At 34.6% G+C, this 15,817-nt stretch overlaps 1 protein-coding gene across 1 annotated transcript; it reads right to left on the bottom strand.

The window, feature by feature from the left end:
- Nucleotides 1–14,278: 14,278 nt before the first annotated feature.
- Nucleotides 14,279–15,817, bottom strand: LOC133872974 (aquaporin PIP2-1). Its single transcript, XM_062310671.1, has 4 exons — nucleotides 15,397–15,817; nucleotides 15,012–15,307; nucleotides 14,778–14,918; nucleotides 14,279–14,673 (listed from the first exon to the last, which is right to left on the bottom strand). The coding sequence occupies exons 1-4, from the start codon at nucleotides 15,701–15,703 to the stop codon at nucleotides 14,554–14,556; spliced, it is 864 nt and encodes a 287-aa protein (XP_062166655.1). The 5' UTR covers nucleotides 15,704–15,817; the 3' UTR covers nucleotides 14,279–14,553.

The raw sequence follows: 15,817 nt of genomic DNA, 5'->3' as shown, positions 1-15,817 counted from the left end.
ACTTCGCAATTAGAATAAGAATTCAATTCTAATTCTAAAAATTCAATACCCAAACGCACCATATATGTTCTGATCGCAAGCACCTCATATTATATTCGTTTTTAAACTAATAAACCATCTTAAGGTTAAGTTGCTTGGCGTTGGGGATTATGCTTTAATCACATTAGTCGCAGTAGAATACCGATCCCAGAAAAATTTTCTTTAAGATAAACAAAGTTAGATTATTTAAACAAACATGTTCAGAGTACTTACAATCTGAAATTGGCCTCTCCTAGGCTACTAGAGCCAATTGACTTTGAAACTTGCATGTTGAATGATGAAGAACGCGTTCTTCGTGTTGTTGACTCAACCTTTAGAAACTACAAAAAAACAGGTGTTTTGAGCCTTTGTAAGCCCTAAAAACGACTCAAAACAATTTAAGTCGGTTTTTTTGAACCGTTTTGACAACATGTCAACACATCTAGTATTAAAGTTTCGGGTTGAGCCGTTTTAGACGAAAACGGCTCTAATTAGAGTCGTTATAACCAAAGCAGCTCAAAACGTTTGGAGCCGTTTTTGACAAAAACGACTCAAATAGTTGGAGTCGTTTTCAGGACCCAAAACGACTCCAAATATATATATACATATATAATCGTTTTAGGGTCCCTAAAACGAATCTAAATTGAAAAAAAAAAAAAAAAAACCATTTTTTTGGAGTCGTTTTAAGGACCCCCAAAAGGACCCCCTAAATTGACTAAAAATTACCTGGAAAGAACGCAACCAATCCAGAGATTCCTCTCTCGAGCGGCTCATTTTAGCCTTTTATTCCAAACTCTGTAAATCAAATATTTTCCATACAATCAATCAACCAAAATGAAAACATATTGTCTCTAAACTACAATAACTACAATAACAGATTTTAAAGTACAATTTTTATTTTATTTATTTATTTATTTATTTATTTATTATTATTTTTTTTTTACTAAAGCAACAAAATGGAAAAAAAAACAAAAAAAAACAAAAAAAAAGACGAAGAAGCTAGCTTTAGCTAGCAAGAGATGGTGTTCGTGGGTCTTAAGAGACCCACGGCGGTTGTCGCAGAGAGAGAGAGAGAGAGGAAGAATGGAGAAGATGAACAAGAAAGAAAAGGCTAGGGAGAAAGGAAGACGTTGTAGAGTGATGGAGAGATGAGAGTGACGGAGGTCAAAGAGAGAGAGAGTAAAGAAAGAAAGAGATCTAGTGTTTCTAGAGATTAAGAGAGATAAGAGTGAACGAGATATTTGATAGGTGTCACGTGAGAGAAAAAAAAAATTGAAACTCAAAAACCTGAAATTTTTTTGGGTGTGGCACGCGCGGGGCACGAAAGTTTCATGTCCCGTACGCACCACCCCCCCCCCCCCCCCCCCCCCCCCCCAAAAAAAAAATATTAAATTCGTTTTTATCACAAAACAACTCCAGTTGGAGCCATTTTTGCCAAAAACAGCTCCAATCACTTATTTTTATTTTTAAATTAGTTTATTGATTAAAAAAAATTATACACACACACACACACACACTAAATAAGCATATAGTATACTAGCTAATTAAATATAGTATTACATATTAATTATAATACATTGATAATAGTATTTATATAGTATGTTAATCTAACTTATTAATTAGTTACTAATACTTAGTATATAACATATATTGCATAGTTAGTATATATATATAAACACACATATATCACATTACTCATGGTTAATTAATAATAGTTTTATATATATATATATATATATATATATATATATATATATATATATATATACATTATACTTTTATTATAGTTACTTAGTTATATAGAATATATTAGACTTACTACTTGCTCATATCATAGTTACTTAGTTAGCTAGGATCAATCAGATGGTTTATCGATCATATTATTCTATCATGATCGATCAGACTACTACACTAGGATCGATCGAACGTTAAATTGAACATTCACCGTGTCAAGTTTGATTGATCAAATATTCGTATCACAATAGATAGGACCGATACACTAGGATGAATTAGATATTCAATCAAACCTTCAATTGTGTCAAGTTTGATCGATCATTTGATCGTATCACGATCGATAAGACTAATGCACTAGGATCGATCAGAGTAAACATCAGGTTTGATTGGATGATTCTATCGATCCTATGATCCTATCATGATTGATCATACTAGTCCTTAAGATCAATCGCACGTTAGATCGAACATTCACTGTGTCAAGTTTGATTGATCGAACATTCGTATACCAATAGATTGGACTGATGCACTAGGATGAATTAGATATTCTATCAAACCTTCAATTGTATTAAGTTTTATCGATCATTTGATCGTATCACGATCAAGTAGACTAATGCACTAGGATCAATCGGAATAATACATCAGGATCGATTGGATGATTCTCGATCCTATGATCCTATCATGATCGATCAGACCAGTACTTAGGATCAATCGCATGTTAGATCGAACTTTTACTGTGTTAAGTTTGATTGATTGAACTCTATTATGATCGATCAAACTAATGCACTATGATTGATTAGATGTTTGATCGATCAGAATAATACATTTTGATTGATCAAATCTTCTATCGCTCCTATGATCTTGCTATGATCGGCTTTAGTTTGAGATCAACTATTTAATTAAGCTGAACTCATAAATGAGACGGTCTTGAAATCTCAAAGCTCGCCTCGTCTCGATTACAATCCTAAATACAACTTATGTAGTGATATATATATATATATATTAATTAATGTTATATATAGCATATAGGGTTAGAGTTATTATAAATGAAGTCGTTTTTATTTTTTAAAACGAATCTAATTTGAGACTTTTTTTTGTTAAAACGACTCAAATTATAGCATTTTTTAAATAAAAACGGCTCAAATTTGAGCCATTTTAGAAAAACGTTCCAGTTAGAGCCGTTTTCTTCAAAATGGCTCGAATTAGAGTCGTTTTCCCTAAAGAGGTGGCTGCCACAACCCATTCATTCCTATTTTTTTTAAAAAAAATAAAATAATATTTTAAGATGAGGTGGCAAAAATGCTGACGTGGCACTAACGAAGCTTAAAAATATGGACGGAATGACTTGCTTCAAATTCACAAAAAACTAAAAGGATTCAATGTTGAAAAAAAAAGGGGGGTTAAATAGCCCATTGGTATCTGGGTTTTAAGCGTTTTTAAATTTAGTACCTGAGTTTTCATTTGTATTTTAGGTGCTACCTGAGTTAGGGATAAAAACCCATTTGGTACCTTTGTTAGATTTTCCGTCCTAAAATTAATGGTCTGCCACGTGTCAACCAATGAGGTTGACACATGGCACTATATAAAAAATTAAGAAATTAAGAATAAATCTTGAAAAAATTATATAAAAATAATACAATTTTAAAAATAAATAAATAAATTGAAAAAAAGAAAAAAAATAATAAGAAAAGCTCCGGTTTAACTTTTGGGAAGGGGCGTGCACGCGGGACACGAAAATTTTATATATATTCTTAATTTACAATAGAATTGTTTTTTTTAATCGAAAGCTGGTTTTACTTTTTTATTTTTCGTTAGTTTGGTTTTTTTTTTTTTTTTTTTTTTTTAAAAAAAAAAAATTTGTTTTCATAATTTTTTGTTTTTCGTTTCTCTTTATTTTTTTTAATTTATTTTTAAAAACTAACTTGGCAAATTTTGGCACATTACTAAATAATTTTTATTTAATATAATTATATTATTAATTAACTAAATTCGCACGTCACTAAAGAATTTAATTTCAATTTATTTTTATATATGTCTAGTATGATTGATCTAACTCTATCACGATCGATCGGACTAACTAATGTACTATGATTGATCGGATGGCTATCGATTATATTGTTCTATCATGATCGATTAGTTTACTACACTAGAATCGATCAGAGGTTCGATCGAACCTTCACTGTGTCAAGTTTGGTCGATCAAACTCTATCACGATCAATAGATCATCCGATCAATCATGATAGATCAATAAGATCGATAGATCATCCGATCAATCATGGTAGATTATCTGATCGATCATGATAGATCAATAGGATTGATAAATCATCCAATCGATCATGATATAACAATAAGATCGATAGATCATTCGATCGATCATGATAGATCAATAGCATCGATAGATCATCTGATCAATCATGATATATCAATAGGATCGATAGATCATCTGATCGATTATGATAGATCAATATGATTGATATATTATCCAATCAATCATGATAGATCAATAGGATCGATAAATTATCCGATCAATCATGGTAGATGATCTGATCAATTATGATAGATCAATATGATCGATAGATCATCCAATTGGTCATGATCGATCAAACTTTCACTGTGTCAAGTCTGGTCGATCGAACTCTATCACGATCGATCGGGCCAATTAATGCAATAGGATCAATCGCACATTAGCTTGATCGAACACTCAATGTCTCAAGTATAATTGATCGAACTCATTCACGATCAAACAGACTAATGCACTAGGATAGATAAGATGATCTATCGATCATATTATTCTATCATGATTTGACACGTCATTAATAATTTAAAATTCAAATTATTTTTTAAAAAATTATATCAACTTAATATTTTGGCACATCACTAATCATTTAATTTTTTTTTTTTTTAAAAAAAAATATATCAACTTATTATTTAATGAGGTGTTAAATTTGACACATCATTAATAATTTAAATTTTTAAATTATTTTTTAAAAAAAATCATACCAACTTAGTAACGTGCAAACAATTTGAACATTACTAAATTTAGTAATGTGCAAAATTAGTCATGTTACTAATTATTTAAAAATTATATTATTTTTTAAAAAATTATATTGACATAATATTTAGTAACCTGCAAATTTTTAGGGTTAGTAAATAGAAACGTGCTAAATTTTGCACATTACTAATGTAGTAATGTGCAAAATTTTAAGGTTATTACTTTAGTAACGTGTCAAATTTAGTAACATGCAAATTTTCGCACGTTACTAAATAGTACGTGCAGATTTTCGCATTTTACTAAATAGTAACGTGCTAAAATTAGCAGGTTACTAAAGTTTTTAGTAACTTGCGAATTGTTAGCATGCATGTTACTAATGTTAGTAACCCACGAAAATTTGCACGTTACTAAATCCTCAATTTTTTGTAGTGTTTTTCTTTTTAATAAACAAAATTGAGACTAAAAAGAAAACACACAAGACACCAAAAGGCACATAACTATTTTTAATTTTTTTTTTTTTTTCAAATTAAACATACAGAAAGCAAATACAATTTTGGGTAATTACTTTTTCACCCCATGAATTACCAAAAAATGCGCGATGCCCCCATGAACTACCAACTCGACCAAAATAGAGCATTCAACTACCAAAGACAACAATTTTCCCCCCTTCCGTTAGTTAGAGGGGTTAAAAGAAACAGTCAACAGGTCATGTGCCGTTTTACATGGGGGCATGTTGGAAGATAGTGGTAGTTCATGGGGGGGAAAGAGGAAGATTGTGGTAGTTCATGGGGGGAAAAGAGGAAGAAAATGAGGGTAAAACGGCGTATGACGGTCACGTGACCCGTTGACCGTTTGTTTTAACCCATTTGACTGACAGAAGGGGGGAAAAGGATTGTCTTTGGTAGTTGAATGCTCTATTTTGGTCGAGTTGGTAGTTCATGGGGGCATTGCGCATTTTTTGGTAGTTCATGAGAGGAAAAGGTAATTACCCTTTTTTTTTTCAAACATAAATAAACAAAGCAATTACTTGAAAACAACAACATACATCAAACTCCTCCCCCAACCTAAAACTTACATTGTAATGACCATGATCCTCTTTTGGGGAGAGAATAGTAATTTATTGATAGTTGAGACATTAGGAAAGGGTAACCAGTACTCTCGAGTCTTCTCCTTTGCCACTCGCCAGTCGCTGACTCGCCGCCTACCAGGTAACCACTAACCTTCTTCTTCTTCTTAGTTCTTCACTTCTTCTTCTTCTTAGTTCTTTCTTCCTTTCCCGTGCTTCTCCTTTATAATGGATGCTTCCCTCTTCCACTTTCACGTATCTATTTTCTCTTCCTTATTCTGTCTTTCTTTATTTCGTATCTATTTTCTCTTCCTTATTCTGTCTTTCTTTATTTCTTCTTTATTGCTCTTTCTTTTGTCTTTCATTCAAGAAAAAGAGAGAAGAGATGAGAGGGAGAAAATCGAAGAGTGAGAGGAAGAAAACCGAGGGAGAGGGCTAAAAGAGAGAGAGATCGGGACTGGTTTTCCGATGGGTTGCCGGTGGTTGATGATGTCGACACCCGCGGAGCTCGTGACCTATAACATGTCAAACCCGAAGATGACCCAATGACCCGAGAGTCGACGGTGGTGCCTGAAGCAGATTCGACCAAAACCGAATGTGCGATTTCTGGTTGGACTCCGGTGGGTTGATAATGGCAGAATCAGGGGCCAAATTCCGACAGTTCCAGGTGTGATTTTCGACGAGTAACCCAATTTTACTGTCTTCTCGGTGGATTTTCTGTGGAAAATTCTTAAAGTGAGTTATTCTGATAAATTGGGTTGTTGTTTGATTTCTGTGATAGTTATTTGATAAATTGGTTCCTTTCTTTTCTTTTTTTTCTTTTTTCTTTTTTTTTTGTTTTTGTTTTTGTTTTTGTTTTTCTTTCTCCTTCTGTTGCTCTGTTTTGTGCTTCAGTGTAACTTTTTTTTTAAAAAAAAAAAAAAAAAAAAAAAAATACCATCTGACCCGGATAACTGGTTTTACCCGGGTACCGGTTAACCGGGGTACCCAGTTCCTGAGCCGGATGTTAAAAATCAATACCCGGGGACGTTGGAGCCGGTTCCCAGTTATTACCCAATAACTGGGAACCCACTCCGGGTTTACACTCCTAATTAGCAGGTTACTAAAGTTTTTGGTAACTAGCGAATTGTTGGCATGTTACTAATATTAGTAACCCACGAAAATTTGCACGTTACTAAATCCTCAATTTTTTGCAGTGTGTTTTTTTTTAAATAAACAAAATTGAGACTAAAAAGAAAATACATAAAGACACCAAAAAGCATATAACTATTTTTAATTTTTTTTTTTTCAAATTAAACATACTAAAAGCAAATACGATTTTTTTTTAAACATAAATAAACAAAGCAATTACTTGAAAACAACAACATACATCAAATTCCTCCCCCAACCTAAAATAAGAAAATGCCGTTTTTTTTGGTGTGGCTTAAACAAAAACTAATATTTTACTTCACTAAACCCCAACCCAACCCTAGGAGCCAGGTTCAAAAACCAAAAAAAAACCCTAAGCTTGTTGCCGCCCAATATATATATTTTCCTCTTCTTGTCTTTTCCCTCCTAGTCTATTTATTGGATGTTAGAGAAACCCTAAAGCCTTCAAACACTTCCACTTTTCGCTCTCTTTGTTCCTCCTACCGATTCAGACTGCCCGTTCTTTCTTACTGTGCGTGCAAGGTAAGATATCACTACTGTCTTGAGCTACTCTCTTCCATTGTGTAATTACTAGAATTTAGTCAAAGAGTTGGTATTGCATGAAAAGTTGTTGGTCCAATAGTGGAGGACACCTTTGAGATCACGTATGACTACATATTCCTTGTCTTTTGTGATGATGATACTCATTTTGTTGCCTTACCACATTGTGTCACCCTTTAATTAGGTGAAAAAAAGTTATCCTTCCTACTGTACGCATGTGCTTAGTGAAAGCCATGGTCCTTGTGTCTTTTTAGCCCTTGTTTTATCATCCAAAGCTTTTGTTTTTATTTTCTTTATATATATACATTGCAAACGGTGGTCTTATCAATAGCACACACTGTCACGTGATTCATTTTCTTTAAGAAACCATTTGTTATTTTCATGAGCATAACGTCGTTGCAGGGACAGAATTCGTTCCCCAGAACTCCATACTGTCTGTTTTATGCATGTCACTTATATTTTAAAAATATTAGAAACTCCTTTTCAGCCATAAGTATTGACTTGGATAATATATATATATATACACAGATTTTAGGACTACTTTCTACACACCATGTATGCTCAGACATGTTTATAATAGTGTAGTATATGTATTCCTTTGATCCCAAAATTTTTAATATGGGGTTTCATGATTTTATACAAGATGTTAGGTTTTTTTTGTGTACGTTGGCAAATTCGGTGTCAAAATTTATTTGGTTGTAAGTTTTAGTCTACTGGTTAAGTCGGTGAAGAATTTTATCCAAAACTGAATCCAACTCAAATTGAAAGACCTAGAAGATGTAATTAAGCCTAATCTATTAAGGAAATGAGCAAATTGAAATTTCATTAAGTGGAGTTACTTAAAATCAAATTTGTCAATTGCAAATTGATCACGTCTCTGTATTTTAACCTACTTCAAACTGTTTCTCTTTGTGATGCTTGTTGTAAACTTGGGACATATGATATTGAGCCTTTAGCAACCTATCTCTTGCTTCCTGGCCGAAGGAGTATGTCATGCTCCACCAAAGTTTTATCAATAGCTTCCACCTGTGCTATCCCCTCGACATAAGATAATAAGGTGGGTGGTGGTCTGCCATAAACTAACTCAAAAGGGGTGACGTTATGAGCTGAGTGGATACTAGTGTTGTAGCAATACTCGACCCATGAAAGCCAGGTAAACCATTCTTTAGGCTTAGAACTTGTTAAACATTGCAAGTACATCTCAACCGTGTGATTGAAAACTTTGGTTTGAGCGTCGGTTTGTGGAAGATAGGTCGAACTAAAATTGAATTTAGTTCCATGAAGTGAGAACAATTCAGTCCAAAAACGGCTTGTGAATGCTGGATCCCGACCACACACAATAGATTCTGGCATAACATGAAGTTTGAAGATGTTGTCAAAATAAACCCTGGCAATTTAAGGAGCTGTGTAAGGATGGCTTATGGAAATAAAATGGCCATATTTTGTAAGCCTATCAACTATCACCAAAATAGTAGATTTTTTGCATGACTTGGGTAAACCATCGATGAAGTCCATTGAGACCTCAGCCCAAACCTAAGTAGAAAGTTGCAACAGGCCTGAAGGCATGGTTGTCTCTATTTTGTGCCTTTGACACACATCGCAGTGTCTAATGAAAGCCTTGACCCGATTTTTCATTTTAAGCCAAAAAAACACTGCTCTCAACCTTTTCATTGTTTTAAAAAAACCTTCATGAGTGCTCCCATGTATTTCTGTAATGATGGGAGGAATGAGAGAAGAAGTATTGGACAAATACACTCGCTCCTTAAAGAAAATAAGGCCCCCTGGAATTTCCACGGTCCCATTGCCTCTCTTGCTTGGATTTTTACCACTAGAGCTTGTAACTCTAGATTCTAGTGAACTTCATCTTGAATAGGTTCGAGCCAATGGAGTGTGGGTTGAGATATCGCCATCAATATTTGGGGTTCTTCTATTTGAGAGAGAGCATGGGCGACAAAATTTTGTTTTCCTCCTTATACTGAATCTCATAATCATATCCCAACAATTTGACCAACCACCGTTGCTAAGTTGCAGTTGATATAGTCTGATCTAAGAGAAACTTCATGCTTTTCTGATTTGTGCAAACAATAAATTTGGAACCCAATAAATAAGGTCTCCACCGTTAGACAGCCAAAACTTAAGCTAGCATCTCCTTTTCATATGTAGATAAGCTCAGCTCCTTCCCTTTGATGGCTTTACTAAAAAAGCAATAGGTCGAGTATCTTGTAGTAAGACTACCCCAATGCCTAACCCAAAAGCATCGCACTTTACTATGAAGGGTTTGGATAAATCAAGTAAAGCCAGAACTGGAGCATGCGTCATAGCTTGTTTCAGTTGATTAAATGATTCCTCCGCTTGGATTGACCACCCAAAGGCATTTTTTTTTTTTTTTTTTTTTTAAGTAGCTCTATTAATGGTTTAGCTATTGCACCATACCCTTTGATGAACTTACGATAGTACCTGATGAGGCCTAAAAATCCTCTTAATGCCTTGAGAGTAGTGGGTCTGGGCGACCTCACACTACAAAAAAATAGGTGTTTTGACCCTTTTTTTTTTTTTTTTTTTTTTTTTTTTTTAATTTTTTTTTATTTTATTTTATAGCCGTTTTAAGGCCTTAAAAAGGCTCAAAATGTTTTGTGCCCTTTTTTTTTTTTAAACCGTTTTCAAAATGGCTCAACATATCGTGTATTAAAGTCTCAGTTTGAGTCGTTTTGATAAAAATGGCTCAAACCGGTTTAAGCCGCTTTTTAAAACGGCTCAAATCGGTTGGAGTCGTTTTTGAAAAAACGACTCAAACTGGTTTGAGCCGTTTTGGACCAAAACGACTCTAAATAATTGAAGCCGTTTTAAGGAACCTAAAACAGCTCTAATTTTTTTTTTTTTTTTAAAAAAAGAATCCATTAATTTCTTTAGAACCGTTTTAGGGTCCCAAAACGACTCTAAATAAAAACAATTTACAATATATATATATATATATATATATATATATTTTAGAGTCGTTTTAGGGACTCTAAATAAAAAATTTTATAAAAAAAATATATATATTTTTAGAATCGTTTTAGGGACTCTAAAACGACTCTAAATAAAAAGAAATTATATATATATATATATATATATATATATATATATATATATATATATATATATATATATATATATATATATATATATATATATATATATATATATATATATATATATATATATATATATATATATCAAAATCCCTTTTCAGTACACTATATACATCCGATCAAAATAACCCCATATCAGAATACCCATCAACAAAGGTCACAAACCAAACCCACAAATACTTATATAAATTTATCACAGCATCAAGACCATTAGGTTACTAACATTACCACAACCCACAATACACAACTTGCCAGAACACCACACCACCAGAAAACCGTCAAAGCATAATCACATTCACGGCTCAATCCATCAAGAACCCCAAAACAGAGAAACATCCAATTAATACCAAGAATATTGCGAGCAAACCTGCATTGGTAGTATTGTTTATTACAACTGTTGCAACCGGGACACCCCTTGGCATCTGCATAATCATAAAAGAGAGAGAAAAAAAAAAAAAAAAAAAAGGTTTTAGGACTTTCTGCCTAACAATTGAAAAAAAAAAAAAAAATCAATGAAAAAAAAAGAAAGGGAAATAGAGATCAAATATGAACTGGGAGATCACAAATAAAGCAACATATTTTACAAGAGTTATTTACCTAAAGGATTTTGGTAGAAAATCAACTGGAAATCATGTCTCAAGCCGCCGTAAATTTCACCAAAAGCCTCCCCTGATTCTGTCGTCGTCGACCCCTTGTCCAGTCGCTGGAAATCGCTCCTAATCCCCGAAAATCGGCTTCTGGCTGGGTGTCTTGAGACCCACGACGTGAGACGGTGGTCGTCAAGAGAGAGAGAGAGAGAGAGAGAGAGAGAGAGAGAGAGGAAGAAGGAAGAACAAGAACAAGAAAGAAGAAAGAAAGGGAGAAAGGAAAAAATGGAGAGATGAGAGTGACGGATCATAGAGAGAGTGAGGTGATATTTTATTAGTGTGTGAAAGGAAAAAATAAATTAAAATTCAAAACTTGAATTTCTTTTTGGCTGTGCGCGTGCAAGACACGAAAATTTCATGTCCCGCGCACAGGGCCCTAAAATTTGGAGTCGTTTTGGCAAGAAAACGACTCCAGTTGGAGTTGTTTTCTTCCAAAACGGCTCCAACTGAGAAAAGAACACATAAAAAATATTTTTAAAAAATAAATTAAATAAAGAAATAAATAAAAACAAATAAAAAACAAATTTTTGTTTAAAAAAGAAAACTAAAAAAACTATAAATAAAAAAAATAAATAAATGAAAAAAAATTAAAACAAGTTTTTATTTTTTTTTAGGGTTTAGGGACTCCAGTTGGAGTCGTTTTCTTCCAAAACGGCTCCAATTGTGAAAAGAACACATAAAAAATATTTTTAAAAAATAAATTAAAAAAATAAAAACAAATAAAAAACAAATTTTTGTTTAAAAAAGAAAACTAAAAAAGCTATAAATAAATAAAATAAATACATGAAAAAAAATTAAAACAAATTTTTTTTTTTTTTTTTCTAGAATTTTTTGTTATTTTATATATTTTTTTAATTTTAATAATTTTATGAAGGGTATTTTTGTCATTATGAGGAACATTGACATTTTTTGGTAGTTTGAGGGGGAATATTGACATAATTGGTAGTTTGGGGGGACATTGACAATTAAATGATAGTTTGAGGGAGATATATAGATCGTACGATGATCAATCACATAAATCGTGTCACAATCGATCACATAGATCGTACCACAATACATCACATGATCGTACCACGATCAATCACATAAATCGTACCACTACCCATCACATTGATCGTACCATGATTATATCACAATCGATCACTTTGATCGTACCACGATTGATCACACATGATCGTACCACGATCGATCACATAGATTGTACCACGATTGATCACAAAGATCATACCACTATCGATCACATAGATCGTACCACGACTGATCACTTAAATCGTACTACAATCGATCACACATGATCGTACGATCTATGTGATGGATCGTGGTACGATTTAAGTGATCAGTCGTGGTACGATCTATGTGATCGATAGTGGTATGATCTTTGTGATCAATCGTGGTACAATCTATGTGATCGATCGTGGTGCAATCTATGTAATCGGTCTTGGTACGATCTATGTGATGGTTTGTGGTACGATCATGTGATCGTTTGTGGTACGATCATGTGATCGATCGTGGTACGATCTATGTAATCGGTCATGGTACGATCAATGTGATCGGTCGTGTACAATCTATGTGATCAATCGTGGTATGATCAATGTGATCGGTCGTGTACAATCTATGTGATTGATCATGGTACGATCAATGTGATGAATCGTGGTACGATCTGTGTGAGACTTTTTTTTGTTTAAACGGCTCTAATTTGAGACATTTTTTTTTTTGTTTAAACGACTGCAATTAGAGCCGTTTTGATCAAAACGGCTCTATTTCGAACCGTTTTTCGTTAAAACGGCTCTAATTTGAGCTGTTTTTTTTTTTAAAAAAAAGCTCTAATTTGAGCCGCTTTTGTTAAAACGATTCAAACTCAAAAAGAGCTCTAATTCTAAATTAATTAAAGCTGTTTTAAAAAAGTGGCTCTAATCAGAGCCCTTTTTATTAAAACAGCTCTAATTAGAGCCCTCTTTATTAAAATGACTCTAATTAGAGCCGCTTTTTTAAAACGGTTCTAAATGAAGTCATTTTAGTTAAAAAAAGGCTCAAATTAGAGCCGTTTAACAAAATGGCTCTATCAGAAATTGCTCAAAAAGTTGTTTTTTTTTTTTTTGTAGTGCTATGAATGAATCAATTTTTCCCGAATCTATAGCCACTCCCTGCAGTGATATTATGTGCCCGAGGTAACACACAACAGTTTTGCCAAATTAGCATTTATCCCTCCTTACGAACAAATGATGGTTCCGTAAAATTTCAAAAACTTAACTAACATGATGCAAGTTTACTGTAAATTTCAATTAAATCATTAATTAATTTACTGTAAATAATAATAATAAAAAAAATTACCGCTGTTTTTCTCTAGACAGTTATTTCACTGTACGTATACTGTGCCTACATGCAACTTCAATTTCCAGAGGCATGGGTAAAAGGTCGTGCTTCATTTCTTGTTATTATTTTATAAGAATTTTGGTGTTATTGGCTTATTGATGAATGATGATAATAGTCGTATAGCAGTGAGTTAAAATTGGCGGCGCCAGAAAATATTTTATTGAATAGTTTACATCATGTGGTGTTGAATGTTGATAATGTTAAATAGCATCATCATCATCATCATCATCATTTTAATTGGAATCAATGTTTGCCTACCTTCTAGACAGCTGGATAGAATACTTGGATGATATTCACCTGAGTGGCTCAATGATTCTCTAGGCTAAAAAAATTGATCACTCTAATTAAAGTGAGTTATTTTCATAACGTGAGGTGATGAGTTGCCCTTCTTGAGTGGGGAGGTGTTTGTTATTGGCAGCGATGGTGTTTATATGTAAAATACTTGCACCCTAGTTGCACAATTTAGTAAAAGAGGCATATAATCTTAAAAAATGCACTTGTATGGCACGTGATTGATCAAGATTTCGTATATTTTTATCAAGTTCTTGCGTTTTAGTTATTCATGATGATAATGTATAAATGAGTCGTTGTTGAAGGGTTAAGGGTTAAGTGTGAGATTGATAGACAGAAGTAACACAAAGAACTTGTTGATCATTTGGACCATAAGATCATGAGTACACAGGACAAAAGGAAAAGACCAGAAATGCAAAGGAAAATTGGAGACAACAACGACATTAACATAATGGCACATTTAAAATGGGTGCCAAAACACAAAAGTAAGATCACGAAGGACACATCCTTGCCATAAACTTAAAAATGTACAAATTCCCCTTCCTTGTGACCATATAAAAGTGCCATTGCTCTTTGAAGCAATTGGTAAGCAGGGACACACATCTTTGGCATAGTTTAAAAGTTGGATGAGCTCCTGAAGGACCCAAGAGCTTTAGCGGCGGCTGCTCTCAAAATGAACTGGTGATAGAACGCAGCAATAGCAGCACCGATAAATGGTCCGACCCAGAAAATCCACTGAAAATTAAAATCAAACCCATTTTTTAAGTTAGCACCACTACTCTATGACATAAATCCAGAGAGAAAAAGGAACCAAAAAGAGATGGGTAGGTGGTGCATACTTGGTCATCCCATGCCTTGTTCTCGTTGTAGATCACCGCAGCTCCGAAGCTCCGGGCGGGATTAATACCAGTTCCGGTGATTGGAATGGTGGCCAGGTGAACCATGAACACCGCAAATCCGATTGGTAGTGGTGCCAAGACCTTTGATTCACATACAAACGAGATTAATTAAAATTAAATTAAAGCCTACAACTGACTGATTTGTTCAAGTTAAATTCAAAAAATGGTGCTTACGGGAACATGGGAATCCCTTGCGCTTCTCTTGGGATCAGTGGCAGAGAAGACTGTGTAGACAAGCACAAAGGTACCAATGATCTCGGCGGCCAACCCAGTGCCCTTGCTGTATCCAGCGGAGAGCTCGTTGGCACCGCCACCGTACCTGCCGTAGTGAGCGCTCTGGAATGCCTTCACCAGCCCACATCCGCATATGGCCCCCAAGCACTGAGCTACCATGTACAAAATGGCTCGGACCAGCGAGACCTTCCTAGCCAGGAACAGCCCGAATGTCACCGCCGGGTTAATGTGCCCTCCTGCTCAGTTTGGAACAATTATTAGCCATTAGTGAACAAATTTTAAAAGAACAATGAGGTTGAAGTTGTGTATGTGACAGAGGACCAACCTGAAATACCAGCAGTGCAGTAAACAAGGACGAAGATCATGCCACCAAAGGCCCACGCTATGCCAAGAATGCCAACGCCACCGCAGTCCTCGCCGCCGGCGGTTTTGTCGACCTGGCTCTTGTATCCAATGACCGTCAACACGGTAATGTATAGGAACAAGAGCGTGGCAATGAACTCGGCAATGATAGCCCTGTAGAAGGACCACTTGGCGAGCTCCTCAGCGTCAATCAGCGGCGCCGGCGGTGGGTCTTGGTAGTCCTTGGCGGGGAACCCACCTTGGCCTCCAACTTCAATGTCCTTCGCCATGGCACTCGTGCTTACTAGAGTGGATGACAGAGAGAGAGAGAGAGAGAGAGAGAGAGAGATGAGTGAGTGGTTTGGTGAGAAAATTGTGTTGTTGTTGTGGAAGAAGCAGAGGAG

This window comes from Alnus glutinosa, chromosome 7 (assembly GCF_958979055.1).
Source record: "Alnus glutinosa chromosome 7, dhAlnGlut1.1, whole genome shotgun sequence".
Taxonomy (NCBI): domain Eukaryota; kingdom Viridiplantae; phylum Streptophyta; class Magnoliopsida; order Fagales; family Betulaceae; genus Alnus; species Alnus glutinosa.
Note: the sequence above shows the minus strand (reverse complement) of the source record. Positions and strands in the feature narration are given on the sequence as shown.